The sequence below is a fragment of the Erithacus rubecula genome, assembly GCF_903797595.1.
Source record: "Erithacus rubecula genome assembly, chromosome: 2".
Taxonomy (NCBI): domain Eukaryota; kingdom Metazoa; phylum Chordata; class Aves; order Passeriformes; family Muscicapidae; genus Erithacus; species Erithacus rubecula.
The window spans coordinates 88,447,393-88,464,292 of NC_136685.1; the positions used below are offsets into that span (position 1 = coordinate 88,447,393).

The window sequence follows — 16,900 nt, forward strand, 5'->3', positions numbered from 1 at the left end:
TTAATGGAACTGTGTGACCAGAAACCAACATAGGATCTTAATGGGACATGGAGATTTTAATTGTTTTGCTCTGACTGATGTCCTGCAGCAGCATTAATATTAGGACAGAAGAAAGATTGGAAGTTTGTTCCTCTGTATGATGCTGTCTGTAGGTCTTTTTAGTAGTGAGACAGCCTTATTTTAATTTTAATCAAATATCCACAGTGTGTGAAGTAGTGTCAAGGGTTATGGAGGCAAGACTTGGTCAGAAAGGGGTAAGGGAAAGAATTATTTTCTCCATACTGGAGACTCCTGGAGGGCTGCAAAGAGGTATTCAGCCTGATTTCTCAGCAGAGGGTAAAGAACCCAGTATACATCAGCCTGAGTGATGAGCTGCTGTACCTGGTCTAAGGGAAACAGCAGTTAGGAACAGGGATGTTGTCTCTGTCAAAAAAAATGCTGTTTCAGGGGAACTGTCCCCTGCAGTTTGTGAAAAAGGAGAGAAGTGGATTGGAAAAGGACTGGTAAATGTTCAGGGGGAAGCAAATGAAAGATATTTTATGAGATGGAAAATTAAACTGGCAAGAACATCAGAGCATCTGGTGTCTGTATTGGGTGTTGTTTTAACTTCATGATAGTCTTAATATTTTTTATTTTAGATTTTTTTTTTTTTTTAACTGAGGTGTGATCCAATGTCTTTACTGAGATTAACTTAGCTTTGGTTTCTAAAGGGATCTGGATAAAACCTATATGACACAGTGGAGCTGGGTTTATTTTTCCTTGTGGTTTCATTTTCTTTTTTCACTGAAGATTTTCAAGCCAGGACATGTTTCAGTGGCCTAATCTCAAACGCACACAGGAGCAGTTTCTGTGTTTGCTTTGCAGGGAGGAGCCGGCTCACTTCAGGAGAAGTTCAAGAATGAGCACAACTGGTTTGCTGTCAGATTTTAGTGCTGGCTGCAGCTTGTGGGCAGTAATGGGACCAGCAATGTGTAGCAAACAAGTGGATGTCAGTGGCCATCCACAGCTGGATAACAACACTGGGATTTCCAAGGTACTTCTACCCACATGGAAGGAGGGAGATGGACTTTTTTCCCATTATTCTGCAACACTGCTCTGCTGAGCTGAAAATACTACAAATATATTCCCACTTCTGATACAGCTACTTAAGTAAGGACTGACAGTTGCTAAATTTCTGTCATAATTGCAGCAAGCACCTGTTCTTGGCCACTAAAACCAATGTTGCTAACTCATTTCCACAGTGCTTAAAATTTTCCAACCAACTATCTTTCGGGAAGAAATTTTCCATGTTTGGCTTCTGCTTGAGAGGAATTTTTTTTTCTTCTAGGCTTGAGAAAAAACGGTGCCAGCTGTCCTTGAGCACAGCATGAATTATAAAATGGTGCCTCTGAAGCAAAAAGAATTTCTTAGGCTGTACCAAGGTGAAATAAAAAGCTTGCTGTATACCCCTCTGAAGAGCAAAGTTTTTGCTTGGCATTATATATACTTGACATTGATTTACCTAGGTTAACAGAAATGCAGCAATAACTATGTTTTGATAGAGCTAAGAATGATTTATCTAGAAGTGAGTGAAAAAGAAAAGCTTGCAGCTCACAGGAGCTGTAAATGGAGAGCTGCCAGGTAGGTCAGAGGAGTTCTCTCCTGCCCTCACAAAGTGCATTTCTTTGTTTGCAGAGAACAGGGTGCGACTGCACCTTCCACAGGAGGGAAGCCAGCGTCACTACTCCAGGCTCCTTCCTTTCCCACCACACCAGTATTTTGCTTTCAAGAGCAGGCAACCAAATGCAAAATAGGAGTGTTGATTTTTCAAAGTTACCAGCACTTGGACATTAAAAAAAGCTAAATTTACTACTCCTGTCTGTAGCGTGGCTGATATTATATCATCTATATCTATATCTATATCTATATCTATATCTATATCTATATCTATCTATATCTATCTGTCTATCTATCTATCTATCTATCTATCTATCTATCTATCTATCTATCTGTCTATCCATCCATCTCTTAATCTATTTGTACATCTATCTATACATCTCTATATCTCTATATCTATATCTCAATACATATATATATACAGACAACCACATGCACACAGAAGGGAGATACAGAGGGACTTTTAAACTACTCTTAGAAATCTGTATCCTTGACAAAATGCTCCAAGTAATTAAAATATCCCAGAATATACTATTCAAGATGTATTACCTATTATCAAAACTGACATATTAAACATTGTAAAATTAATCAACCATTTGGAGCACTTGATTGGGATATACATTTTATATATGAAGGTATACATTTTATATTGGTTTAGTTACGATATCCTCAAGCATGAAATGTCCTGATCTTCAAGTACAGAGACTTGAAGACTGCCTTAATAACAAGTTTGCATGTATTATATATGAATTATTATTCTACTGGATAATCCCATGCATCTGTCTTTGTAAGCTTTCTGTGTCTCCTCTGGGTAAATGGGGTTTTTTTATGTTTGTTTTTATTTTTGTTTTTGTTACTTCTTATTTTCTAGCAGTTTGAAGGCTGTTAGAAGGTATTTTCTGTCTGTTAACAAAGCAGAGGAAAAAAAAAGAACCAAACAAAAACCCCTTTACCACAGCCACAACCGTATTTCCCTCTCTGCTGTAGGAACTCCCTGTTTTTTCATGAGATCATAAGGAAATAGCATGCTGCTGTGTCTTAAGAAAAGTTTAAAAAAATACCGTAACAAAACAAGCAAAACCCCCGAAGAGTGTTATTTTTAGCTTTCTTTAATTTCATTAAACGGGTCTTTCCTCCTCAGAGTAAAAAACGAAGCCTTCTCCTTTATGTGAAATGAACTTTTAGCTGTCATCTAAAGTAGCGTGGGGAGGAGGGGGGAGAATGGAAGGCATGGAGAGGTGAGGCATGAAACTTTTTTTTCCTCTAGAGAAAGATCGCTTTTCAGTCCTTCCGAAAAAAATACAGAATACAGAATTGCCTTTTTTTTTTTTTTTTTTTTTTTTTTTTTTTTTTGTCAAGTTGCGAGAGGGGCGTTGATTTATTGTCAGAAGCAAGGAAACTCTCTGGGAGTATTAATAAGTGAATAAATAGATAGATGAAAGGAGCGGGGGTGAGGAGCGGGGCTCTGCCGCGGTTCCGAGGGATGCTGCCCGCTCCGGCCGGCCCGGCGGTGCCGCTCGGTGCCGTGCGGTGCCGAGCCGTGCCGTGCCGGCGGGGAAAGCCTTGCATCACCGCCGCGGGCCCGCTTCCCTCCTCCCTCTCTTTCGGAGAGGCTATTAATAGCATGACATCAGCCAGGGACTCGCCGCCAGAGTAAATACCAGCGCTGCCCGCTCGGCTATAAAAGGGGGGTGATGCAACCCGGGCGAGCGGCAGAGGCGCGGAGCCGAGGGAGCTGCGGGAGCCGCGCTCCTGCTCTCCCAGCGGCGCGGCGCGGACGGCGGGGCTGCGGAGCCCCCTCGCTCCTGCCGGGACAGCGGCGGCTCCAAGGTAGGTGGGGGCAGGAGAGCAGCGGCCGGGACCGCCCGGGACCAGGGGCTGAGCTCCGGGCAGGCTGTCCCGTCCCGCCGAGGGAGGGATGCCCGCCGGGAACCCGCGGGAAAAGTTTCTGCGCTCCGGGAGAAGTGGGGCGCGGCGGTGCCGTCGGCACCGGGAGAGCCCCCGGAGCGCCCCCGGAGCCCCTCGCTCACATCTGGGGAACCCCTGCCCCGGCTGCCGCCAGATGTGAGCGCCGGGCGAGCCCGCCCAGCGCCTGTCCCCGGGCCGGCCGCGCCGCTCGGCACCGCGCGGTGGCGGCCGCGGCGGGGACACGGTCCCGGTACCGGCTCCGGTACCGGCAGCCCGGGCGGCGCCGGATGCCCGAGCGGCGGCACCGCGGGGACAGCCCGGGCGGTGACACGCAGAGTTATCTCTGATGTTCCCATAAACCGAGGGCAGCTTCTCGTGACAGCCAGGGAGATTCACTTTCCTTTCGGTCTCGGTGCCTTGACGTGAAGTAGATCAGTTGTTAAAATATTGCCTAAGCAAATCGGGCATGACACAATAGCCAGCTTCTCTCGAGAACGATTTTCCTGTTGGAAATGAATTTGTCTCCTACTAACAGCGCTTGGGAAGCTGGAAGGCAGCAGAAAATGGTTCGGGAGTGATGTGGGATGTCAGAAAGCTTAAGGTCAACTAGCGTGCACAGAGGTTGTGAACTGTAATTGCTCTTAATGCTGTTTAAGATTAACCTCAGTGGTTATCAAGGTTTATTGCATCAGCACCAGAGGAAAAGGAATTTGTATGAAGAAATAAAACCAAGAAGCACAGTCAGCCATCTGCTGTTAAGCAAGAAAAAACTGAAAGTAGTCACTTTCAATATTAAAATTAAACAAGAATGTCCTTAAGTACTGGAAGTGCACAGCTAGAAAGCTGTTCCGATTTCAAAATTTTGGTAGATGACATGTGAAAGCTCATTGTAGATGAAAAGAATCATCTGGAAAACAACAAACAAAAAGCAGGGGGAGAAGGAATGAGTTGTTTGAACCTACCTGAATTGGGAGGGTAAGATGGATAGTGAAACTGTCGAGAGTTCCAAAAGTACGGCTCGAGCGATGAGGCATTGACTCAGCCCGGGAAGGAGCCGTGCGGTAACAGCGCAGGGCTGGGGAGTGTTCAGCACCTCCAGCGGCAGAAACTCCAGAACATGTGCGCGGTCTGACAAAGTAAACACAGATCGTATCAGAAAGGCTGGATGGAATCACGCTCTAAGGCTTGATACTCTTATTCCTACCGTTTGTTTCCCCAGCCTTCAAACAAACCCGGAGGAAATGAGATAGTGCTTATAGACACAGGGACAATTTGTACAAAAACTGTGGAGGGAGGACAACTAGTTGCATTTTTTTTTTAAGAGTAAAATCTAATTTTCCTATTTATAAAACGTTTCTAAAAACAGATTTGTTCCTCAGAAACTGCAATGCATCTGCCTTGCTGTTATGAAAAGGGAGCATATTGAGCTTACTGAGGAGCTTTGACATAAGGCTGATTATTTCTGTCATTTGCACGGGGTGGCTCTAACAATCCCAGACTGGAAGCTGCCCCACCGGGCACTATTCAGCAGTCCCAGGAAAGAGCCCCAGGAGAGCAAACCAGAGGCAAAGAGCTCTGCAAAATGAGACTCAGCTCACAGCAGAAATCCTTACAGGAATCTCAGCCCCCTGGCAGGCCTTCCCTCCCCAAAAATGTTGGAGCAATTGGAGGTGCATTTCAGGATGATTGGGAGGGCACTGAGCTGTCTGGGGAGGAGAGCAGCAAGTTCCTACGGTCAAGGACACTTTCTCCTGCTCTGGGCACCTGGCCACTCATCTTTTTCACACTAGTGACAGATGGGTGAGAGGACCTGAAGCCATTATAGTAGGGTTTTGCTGGTATTTGTGGTACACTTAGCACTAACTACTAGAAATCCACAATTAACACAATTTCTCAAGCACTTTCTTGGTTTCCTCTGGTGCTGCTGCTGACCTTAATTAAAAGTCCACCTAAATGGAAAAATAATTGAGTAAACCAGCAGAGCCTGAAAATTATTAGCCCAACTAATTATTTTGGAGGCTGGAAAAACTGTTTTACTGTTACTTTAAGACTCCTGGTTGGATTGAATTGTACAGAATTAACTTTGTTGAATCAAGCCATCACCAGCATTCAAGGAGACTGAGTCAGTAAAATAAATTGAAACTGAAATTTCTGCTGGCAATGAGGGGTTCAGTGTCATCTGGAATTAGCCAATTTAAATTAGTTGGATGGTTGAATGTTGGTAAATAATACTTGGGAGGACTTCAGCTGGAAATTAATAGGGCCATTTCTGACTTGCTGGAAAAGAGTAACTGCTAGCTTTCTGAGATTATAGGATTAAACTGTATCAGTACTTTAAATGTGACTCATGAGCAGGGGCTTTCTCTAGAGAATTACATAAATTTCCCAAGGTCTTTCTGAATAACAAATTGTTCCAAATAATTTCCCTATCTCGAATAACTGTGGGTGAAATCCTGGCCCCACTGAGGTCAACAGAAAAAGTCCTTTTGATTTCATTGGGGTCAGGATTTCACTAGGGTCAGGATTTCACCCTGAGACTCTGGGAAGTACAGTTCTTCTGTGGTGACTGGGTGAGAAAGAAGTGAGGAAGCCTGAAGTTGGACCTGATATTTTCCAGCAACAGGCAATTCACTCTCCTCTGATTTTTATGTTCACCTCACTTAGTGATGAACCAGGTTCTATTCTCATTTGCACCAGTGTGGATTTACAGTGTATTTTTAGATATCTCTGAGCAAATTCTATCTTCTTGTCAAGGCACATGACATTTCTTGCTGGGTTCCAGAAGTAATGAACAGGGAACTGTGCAGTTCTGGGTTAGCCCTGTGGAAATTCAACTTACTCACGCTGCTACCCCAAGGCAACAGTTGGCTTACCTGCTCTAAGTTAATTACAATTATTTTTTCTGTAGTTATTGTGGTACTAATTCAGACTAAACAAGAAACACTGCAATTACCCATACAGCTATTAAAAAAAAAACCCAGAACAACAGCAATGACAACAAAAATCTACACAACAAAGATTGCTGGAAAATGGACATAGTAAAATCCAATTTAACACAAGTCACTTTATGAGCAAGGGAAGTATTACAATGTGTTTTCCTGTGGATTTGCACCTTTTGTCCCTTGCACCACACACAAAAAGATGTTCAGTTTTCCTCCAGACCTCTTATCTCACCTCTGCTGGTGAGAGATGGGCTCTGACTTGCAGGGATGTGTGCATCAGCTAGCCCACTGTGTTTGGATGATTGACTGCTGAGTTTTGCCTCTTTCTCCCTCAGTGGGGCCACCAGTTTTCACAAAACACACAGGGCCTCTCTCCCGTCAAAATTGGCTAAAAAAATAATAAGAATTACTAAAAAGAGAAAAGCAGAGAGCACTGCTGGATAGGTTTGTTTTCTTCAGAAATCTACTAGATATGACTTTGCTCCATGGGTCTATATTTGCATAATTCCCCTAAAGACTCTTCAGTCACAGTGTTTTATGTCAGGAGAAGATCCAGCCATGAATATTTAAGAATTTCAAGCCTCTCGTAGAGGGCACATAAGGACAGTTTCGAATTTTACAAGAGCAAAGGAATGAAACAAATGGCTTCACATTTTTCATGAGTCAATCCCTCCAACTCAGCCTGTGCTGTGGAGCCACAGAGCATATAGAGACTTTTGCCTTTGTGCCAGCTCTTATTGTTAACTATTTTTCAGGAGTTTATACCCAAATCTACAACTGTGTGTAAAATTGAGTGTGATAATTATGTGACAGATCCTGTTGTGCTTAGCAAGTTTCAGGTTCTAGTAGAACTCACTGATCTAAGTGCAGCTAAGATCAAGGATCATTTGAAGCTGGAATTCGTGGTGATATAGCTCTAAAGATGAAGATACTCTTACTCTCCTTCTATGCTTTAAATAATATTGCTACTTATTTGCTTTCTGATTTTTGTTCTTATTTTCTTTCTCTTCCTATTCACTCGATTCTCATTTGCCACACACTGCCCGTTAAAACTTAACATTATACATACTTTCAAACATTTCTTTAAATATTAAGTTTCAGAAAGACCTGGAAATTGTGTCATGTGCTGATACTATTCTTAGTTTTATATACTGACTTTGACTTAACATAAACTTGAAGGTTTTTTGAGTGTCCAAATTCTCAACTTCTTGCCTCTGTTGAGAGATTAGAGTAGAATAGGGATGGGGGTTGGTGCTATGTAAGAACTACAGTGTTATTCACAATATGAAATACACCTCTAAGAGATGTTATTTGCCTTTCTAAAGTTGTTGAAAGACTATCAATATTATCTCTTTTTATCTTTCAGCAAAATGATGGTCCAACACTCAGGCCAGGTGTCTGCATTAGAAGTCAGCGCCTCCGCAATTGTTCCCACTTTGTCCCCTGCAGGGTCTTTGGGGTTTGATGATTTCACAAATTTAACCCCCCTGGTGAAGGAGGAACTGAGGTTTGCCATTCAGAACAAGCGTCAGTTCCACAGGATGTCTTCCACTTTGGACACAGTGACTGTTTCTGAAAGGCCAGTTGAAACAGCAGTGCTGAAAACAGAGGTAGGGCTCTTTAAACAGAATTTTGACTAATTCTCTAACAAACTTTTGCCACTGGACTAGTAATTGTATTAACTGTAGACAACCCTCTGTACCACACTTGTTTCCTTTTAAGCCTGCTGCTTGGCTCTCTGTTGAGTGTTTTGGGCAAATCCTCTGGTATTTCTCATAGCTGGATATTTTATTTTCAAGTATGGACTACAGACAGTGTTTTACAGTGACTAGAGAAAGTGCTAATCTGGTTTCCCTGTCCTGTGGTGGCTGAACTTGGAATAATAAGTCACTGTTGAAGTTCTGTCTTCCTGAGGACAGTCCAGCAAAGCCCATGGGGGTTAAGACATGGACCTGCTATGTCCACACTAAGTTTTTGCTTCAAGATGATACTATCCATGAAAAACATTGCTCTTTGAAAGTGGAGAAATAGCTTTGGTTAAGGAAAGAGTTACATCTTGGTCTGAGCTCCACAGGAAACAGAAGGAAGTGTGCTAGTATTCCCTTTTTGGTGCTGCCTTTAATTCACTCACTCCTCGCTGCCTCACTCATGACACATCCTCCATTCTGCTCCCTGTGCCCCTCCTGCTTTTCCTGCCTGGGAAATGCAAGAGACATGCAGGTGTGGGAACCCTGGGAGACATTCAGTAAGTTTTTTGAGTACCACTGATTTTAAATGAGCCATATATAGACATACCACCCCACTCCAGTCAGGTTTTTATTGGCAGTTCTAGTGAAGTTCCTACCCCTCTACTGTATGGCAAACAAGGTCAGAATCTCATTTTTATTTAACTCATGATGTGAGTACTGACAACACTATCCATGGTGATTTTTAAAATCCTGAAGTTATCAAAATACAGATCTCCTGTTTACAACATCTTATGGATTGTGTGTATCTTTTTGTGGAACAGTTTTCTCCTGAAGAAGATGAAAGAAAAAAGAGAAGAAGGGAAAGGAATAAAATTGCTGCGGCAAAGTGCCGAAACAAAAAGAAGGAAAAAACAGAATGTTTGCAAAAAGTAAGTGACTGGCTAGAATTGTTCTTAATCTGTCATCCTGCCAGGATCCTAACAAATAACATATGGTACTGTCATAGTAGAAAATTAGAAAGTTGTCACCCAAAACTCTGTAAACCCTTAAAAGCATTACTTATGAAAAATAAATGTGCCATATATTAAATCCAAACTGAGTTGAAACTAGCATTAAGTGAAACCATGGTAGCAGTGAAAAGGGATTACTGTTTCAGTGACCAAGCTTGTCTATGGGATAATGTTCATTTGAATGTGTACACTGAACACAAAAAGATGTAAAATCACGTTTCATAAAATACTCGCTGTGGAGAGCCTGCAAGCACCTACAAGTAATTTCTGACTTCTTTATGAACAGAGTGGATTCTCTGTCCTAGAAGCACAGTCACATCTTCACCTCTTCTGCTGTTATATAAAACTGTATTTCAGTAGCACCAGGCCTGTATCTAGATGTAGTGCCACGTATATTCCTCTATCTAGGTATACTGGCATATTGCTATATCTAGGGACAGGGAAAGAAAGTTGTACTTTGCTAGCTTAACATGGATTTATAGATATATGACTTGATGTTCCAGGGAGTTAAGAAGCAGCATAGATAATTTTGAGTCAATTTTTGACCTGAAAAGCTCAGAATAATTTTGCAGAAGATAGCAATAATGCTTTGGGTATCTGTCACTGTAAGTGAACACAAGTTTGAATTTCACTTTCCAACTTCCATTACGTTCTCTAGAAGCCAAAGAAGGTAACTCTCAATCTGGTTTTCAGGCCATTACTGATGGGGAATGTACATTTCCATCATTACAGCACACTAAATACACGTGATTCCTTTCTCTGCCAGCCACACACTTTCCCACCTATAAAAGACCACAGCTGTAAGAAAAAAACAGCTACTTACTACTTGAACTTTTGGGTGTAAAAGCTGTGTCTGTCCTTTTTGCTAGGAGTCAGAGAAGCTGGAAACAATCAACGCAGAATTGAAAGCCCAGATTGAGGAGCTGAAGAATGAGAAGCAGCATTTGATATACATGCTAAATCTGCACAGGCCCACGTGTATAGTCCGTGCACAGAACGGAAGGACACCTGAAGATGAAAGAAATCTTTTTATTCAACAGATCAAAGAAGGCACATTACAAGGTTAAGTGACACGGCAAGCGTGGAAATATTTATAATGTTTTTAACAGCTACCAGAATCCGTGGGGGAGTCTGACATAATGTGTAGGATTCTATTAGTCAAGAGCCTTTAGGATGGGCAGATTGCTCTCATGAGTGGAAAGAATCATTTTGGCTTGACAGCGATTCTTGCCCCGGGAAGATCTGGTCTCAATCAAACTGAAGAGCCTTCTGCCTCAAGTGTAGGGCTTGCACCTGTCATACTTGCTGTCCCTAGGAGCTACAGACAACAGCTTCTGAAGTTTTAGCTCTCTGCTAGTATACAGTATCTGCACTCACCAGGTTTGTGCTAGAACACTATGACTTCCAGCGATGCACGTGGTACAGACAGCTGTGCTGGATGGACACTACTCTGCCTTGTTGCTGGTAGGGAAAGAAGACTGAGTATTTGTGAATTTCCAGGAGGATGGTTTCTGGCAGAATGTACTGATGTGTAATGTTGCATTCTAACCTAACACACACATAAAAAAAAAAAAACCCTGTAGTTCCAACCAAGCTTTGTAATTTTTTTCACAACACTCATGTGGGTTTTTCTGTGACTCATCTCGGTGGCTGAATTTGAAGGGTCTAGTAAGTGTGACAAGGAAATGTTTCTTGCAAAATATCTATGTAGCCTAGCTTGTATTTTATGAGCTATCACCCCAGATACTACTCCTTGGGGACTACAATTTTCCCTTGAATTGCTGAAGAGCAGCTTGTACCATCACTTACTGACCTGGTGAATTGAGCCCACTGAACTGGAAAGAGTAAAATAACTGTGCAGGGGTATTGATAGAAGTTTTGCTCAAGTAAAGAACTTCAGGAATGAATTCCAGACTCCTGAAACTTGAATTTTTATTTTTTTTTTTAATTCATCTAGGATCTAATCCTGCAAGCCTTAATTCATGCTATTACCCCTCAGTCACAGAAGAGGTTCCATGGATTTCAGTGGGTTTGCTCATGCAGATAGCTCTTGCAGTCATAAGAACTTGACAAAGCTTTTTTTCATCCAGGTCAGGATTACTTCCTTTTGCCAGGTGACTCAGAGGGAAAAATTATGATTGTAGCTACTTTGTTTTACATTTGAGTGGCAACTACAGTCGATCAAAAGTGTTACTTGGAATCTAAAGGAGGCAAGAGTTTTGATGTAGTAAATAATTGTTTAATTTTTTATTAAATACTAACCTTGGATGTTTTTGGTAGAAGAGCTGCTGGACAAAACAGTTGGAGCTATGAGTGTTGAAATTCTGATGTTTCTGTGAAATTCTCAGATTGTTTATTTCTATAAAATATACCCTTACAATTTTTTTTGTAAAAGAAAATATTATCCTTATTTATCACTAATACCATAATGAGCAGAGCTAATAAATACTGCGAGCAAGATAAAACTGAAAACACAAGTGTTGGGCTGTCTTTTTACTTTTATCTCTTGGTGTTTAATATTATATGTTCCTAAACTTCACCAATTGTATTTGAGACACCACTATTAAAAACACATATCCTTCATCTTTTTTGAAGGTGAGGCACTGAGTGTCCTGAATGATTGGGTGCAATTATTGCATCTGCCAAAATTCTCTGTCTCCATCAGTGGTGTCTGACTGTTCAATGTCACGATTTAAACAAAGCAGAATACAAGTGGAGCTTACAGTGCATAATATTTTACACCAGTTCTGCAGTGTTGAAATTGTGTGTTTGTTCTAAAGGCTAAACTTGAAGATACCTCAGCCATGAGCTTCTTACCCTGCAAGTCTCTCATGAGTCCATCACATATTGTACCTGGTCCTCATATGATTGTTATATTCTGCAACAGAAGTACTTAGTACCATTTCCTGAGATCTGGATATATTGTAATGTCCTATATCCCATGTTAAAGGTATGTACTTCATGTATCTGAAAACTGAATGTATTACTAAGCTGATATCCTAGGTCCAATTCTTAAGAACCCATGATCTTTCTGTATATTGGAAGGAGGTTCCATTGACTTCAGTGAGAGGTTTTTTTCATGTCCTGTAAGCAGAGTTTGGAGCCTCTGTGGCAACTTCTCTGGCATAAAGGGAAGGTTTTACATGTATTTGGGCCAGCTGTTTACCAGACAACAGCTATACATGGAGTGTGTACAATAAACTTGTCAGACAATGTTCATTATTTGACTTCTGTAACGTGGAAATACAAAACCAAGGCATCGCCCCGGTATCACACACCTTGGCTTTGCTTTTAGCCCCTCAAATACCAGCAGACAGGGCTGTTTGTCTCATAATTGGTTATAAAGTGTTACCAGAGTGACTGTAATGATAGAATTCATGTGTCTCACTTAGGGAATTTGTATGGTTGCTTTTAACCATATCACCAGTGACGCAGGCGTCATGCTTTTGTTGCTTGATCTTATTTACTCGGCATGCCAAATGTTAATATGGTACCACTACTATTGTCAGAGGATAATCTATTTTTATTTCTTTACATGTGCAGTCATAGCTGCTCTGTATTGCTTTGGTATGTGTGTGTGTGTGTTGTGTGTGTGTGTGTGTGTCTGCTCCTGCACACTGCTCTGGAAATGATGGTACTCATGGTCACTTGATTGTGCCCACGAAAAGAGTGTTTAAACAGCTACACAGGAATGGTGTGTTGCATGAGTTTTCTCAAAGTGTGCTTTATTCAGGAGAACCTTAAAATGCATCAAAAAGCAGTTTGTTTTCTATTCTCAAGTTTGTTTTGATACTTTAATAAAAAAGAATTAATATATATTTATTCACGTGTCATTAAATTCATTCTACCTGTGGAGGTCCAAGAGCAACTTCATTCTCTTAAAACAACACTGAGATATTAAAAAGCAAACACTCTTTACAGGTTTGCAACAATAAAATGTTATAAAGTGAAATGGTACCATTCACTGCTTGTCAAGGTATAAACGAAATTTTGTTATTGCAAAGTTGATTGTGAATTCCACAATCAACTTTATTTGTGGCCTAGAGCTTAGATTAAAGGACTGGAAAATAGAACTCAAAAATGTTTCCTAAACTTGCAACCAACTAGCTGATAGTTATTTCAACTTTCTGATTCCCTAATGAGTTCAATGCTTTTGCTACTGTGAAGCCTTAATATTTCTAGATTGTTTTCTATAATTACATGGAAGATACTAAGGAAGTGTGGCACGATGAGGGCTTTTGTTTTTTTTCTTAGTATTGATGTGTCTGGGGAGAAACATGAGGAAAGAAAGATGAACAAAATGTTCCCTCCTGCTTTTCCAAAACTGAGTATCTACACACCCAGACAGAAGTCCCTATGTTTTGACAGCCGGTGATGTGGACAAAAACTTTTGGCTTCAATCCATTGCAAGCAGTCATAACTTGTAATACAGAGGCCAGATAGAAGGCCAGGAACCCCAGGGATCAGGAAATCCATTGCTCTATTGCAAAATCCAGTTAAAAATATAATCTGGAACAAGGAGGCTACTCTGGGCTTGGCAATGTTGAATGCTTACTTTCCTTATTGGTCCATCTATTTACAGTTGTGCAGTGCCCATAAGTATATTCACCCCTTTGTGCATTCTCCTATAGCTGCTACCCAACTTTGTTTTTGCATATCCTGTTCAACACTAAATTGGAAAACCTAAAACTCATCTGCCTGCCCTGGTTGAAAAAACCTTATCAACAAAATCAGGGCTACGATTTCCTGAAATGGTATTTTATAATACTTTTTTCAAATGCTATGTGTTGAAAGCATGAACCCACCATTGGTCTCTGACATATTCCTGATAGCACAGTTGGTATTCCTTCAGCAATTATATGCCAAACCTTCTCCCCAGGTCTTGTACTAGATGCTAAATCTCTGTTTACAGACCCATGTAGGTATCAAAGCATACTGGGCTTTACACTGTACTTTTACAAGGAGCACCTTGTATATTTTTTCTAGCTCTTTCCCTGATATAAATGAATAAATATCAATATTAAAGGTAGACAGAGACAATGGTTTATACAAGGCTGGAAATGTTAAATGAAACTAAATGGCAATGAACTTAAATAACTTTTCTACCTGTGCCCATGGGCATCTGAAGTTACTGATTAAAGGGATAGTTTTACTAAAGAAACCGGGTGATTTACGAGTAATGAAAATAAAAGCTTACAATTGTTTGTCACTAGAAAAAGAGTTTTGAAAATAAAATCTACTTTGTCTTAGGAAATTCTCAAACCCAGGATGATGACTGTATCTCACATCCACTTTCCTTGTTGGTTTTGGTTTCCCTGCCTCCTGGTCTAGGTACGAGTCTCACTCAGGCTGGCCATGGCCAGGTTTCCATGTTTGCCCAGTGCCCCCAGCTGGAGACCCTGAGAATCACCCTGGGATTAAATGTGCAATAATATTAATTAGCATAAGTACTTCCTAACAGTCTTCATCATCAGTTTGTAATTACACCAATAGAATATTTTCATTTCTATAATAGATGCCATTCCTTTTTAAGAGTAGTTAAGATAATGAGTGACAATATTTTTTAAGAATCCTGTTGTTTAAAATTCATTTCCTTAATGGACGCTCTGAGTCAGAACTGCTGACTCTAGGGATAAAAATAGTTATTTGCTAATTTTCAGTGCTATTAGATCTTCAAAGTCATCGCAGTTAAAAAGAGAATACAATGGAATCTATTCTTAATACAGCATCAGTTCTGGCTGCAAATATTTACTATTGCTGACAGTGATCCATTAACAAAAAAATCCCAACCTAATGATTTTCAGATCTCAGTGTAAGCATGCTAGAGCTGACACTCAGAAAAAGTTATTACTTCTATGAAATGAATAAATAGAAAATGGGAACAAACTGAGAGAGCTAAAGCTGGAGCTAAAGCCCCTTTGAGAATTTAGCATCCTTATATTTGTAGACCCCACCAAAATAATTGGTGCAGGACGGTGCCTAGTGGGAATGCCCACGCAGCAAAGAGCAGGGCAGAATGGCAATATTTTCTGTGAGCTGGCTCAGGCTGGGCTCACCCAGTGATGACAGCAGGAATCTCAGCTCAGGCTGATGGATGCCTGAGGATGAGCTCTCGTTCTGTTCCCCAGGTTAGCACAGCACGTAGCTGCCTGCATTCCAGCTGAGCAGCTCCACCAGCCCCTCCAAGGGCTCACCCAGCTCCCTTCCTACAGCTCTGATCAAAAGCAGCTGTCCAAGGAAGAATAAGAGCAGGAGGAGTGTGTGCTTCCCCTGGGTGCTTTCCCACACCAACTATTTTCAGCTGGTGAGTCACACAAGCTTTCCATGAATTCTTTAGGTAGTACCCTTCCACAAATCTTGCTGCCAAATGTTTTGACCAGTTTCTCATCCACAGTACCAGCATCTGCAGAAACTTCTGGCAGCAAGTTCCATAGGGCTATCACCACTTAGAAGAAGAAAACAGTTCATTTTTGCTTGACCCTGTTCCCAGTAACTCTACTTGTCCTAGTCTAAGCAGTCTTTTTTTATTATTTTTTCTTTTCTTTTTTTTTTTTTTTTTAGTTTGGCAGCCATTTTACATCCTCAATTATTCCTCTTACCCAGTTTTGGTGGTTTTTTTTGAGAATTGTGGCTTTTCCCAAGACAAAAGAAACCCTTTCCCAAACCATTTCCTCACCCTTTAACATAAAAGAACCATAATTACATGTAGTATTCAAGTTGTGGTCAAGGCATGGATTGACACAGAAGGATCTTGATGTTCACTGTCCCTTTCCTAAGAGCTTCAAAGATCAGGTTTGCAGTTTTGATGACTGCCCAGCATTAAGTCTCACACAATGCAATGATCTATCATCATCCCAAGATTTTCTTCCTGAGCAGCAATGATAAACTCAAGCCCAACTCTTCATATAGATGCTAGGACTGATTTTTCCCATATACACCACCTCGTGTTTACTTGCATTGAATTTTATCTGTCATTCTAATTTCCAAAATGCAAATATAAAGTCTTCCTTCCAGTCTTCTGAAGCTGCCTTTCTTCTCCTGTCTGTCCTGAATAAAGCTGTACCATCATCAACCCTCTTGCTACATTACTCACACTCTCACCAGATAATTAATGGAAGTGTTGAGCTGTGCAGGTCCCAGTAGAGTTTCCTGTGGAATGTCACCTGCCCCTCAAGGGAGAGTTCATAGCTTAGTTTTACTCTCTTTTCTACCTTTTAATCACACATGGGCGTTGTCTCTATTCATAACTATTCAGTTTCTTGAAAGAATTAGTTGTTGAGTAAATTTACTGAAATCTCTTTAGAAGTGTCATAAAATGCACATATTGAATCTCCCTGATTCAAGTATTTATCTAGGTACCTATTAATTGATAGTTCTTTTATCTTAATTTCCATTAACTTGCCTGTTGAGATTACAGGTCAATAGTTGCCTGGATTATCCTGGAACATCTCAAAAAATTTGGTGGTGCCTTCAGAAAGCAGCAAAGATTAAGCCAGAGAGACAGTGAGTGTTATGAATTATTTATAGTGTTTCAGCAATTTGCTTTTCCCAGTTTGTTTGAGCCTTTTACTGAAAACTCACTTGGTTAATGCTGTTTCTTTTCAAAAATCCAACCCATAGTCACTTCAGTTTCAGACAGATTCTCTGGTAGTTTTCTTCCCTTTTCCCTATCCTGGAGAGGGTTCTGGCTGGGGAA

At 41.0% G+C, this 16,900-nt stretch overlaps 1 protein-coding gene across 1 annotated transcript; it reads left to right on the plus strand.

Moving 5' to 3' along the window:
- The first annotated feature begins 3,338 nt into the window (after positions 1 to 3,338).
- ATF3 (activating transcription factor 3) lies at positions 3,339 to 11,131 on the plus strand. Its single transcript, XM_079332821.1, has 4 exons — positions 3,339 to 3,486; positions 7,873 to 8,116; positions 9,016 to 9,123; positions 10,074 to 11,131. Exons 2-4 carry the CDS (start codon positions 7,877 to 7,879, stop codon positions 10,269 to 10,271), a joined length of 546 nt encoding a protein of 181 aa, XP_079188947.1. The 5' UTR covers positions 3,339 to 3,486; positions 7,873 to 7,876; the 3' UTR covers positions 10,272 to 11,131.
- The last annotated feature ends 5,769 nt before the right edge of the window (positions 11,132 to 16,900 follow it).

Coding starts and splice junctions, on each gene's coding strand:
- ATF3 (XM_079332821.1), top strand. CDS start 7,877: ATGATGGTCCAACACTCAGGCCAGGTGTCTGCATTAGAAGTCAGCGCC. Junction 8,117..9,015: donor CAGCAGTGCTGAAAACAGAG/GTAGGGCTCTTT, acceptor TTTGTGGAACAG/TTTTCTCCTGAAGAAGATGA. Junction 9,124..10,073: donor AAACAGAATGTTTGCAAAAA/GTAAGTGACTGG, acceptor CCTTTTTGCTAG/GAGTCAGAGAAGCTGGAAAC.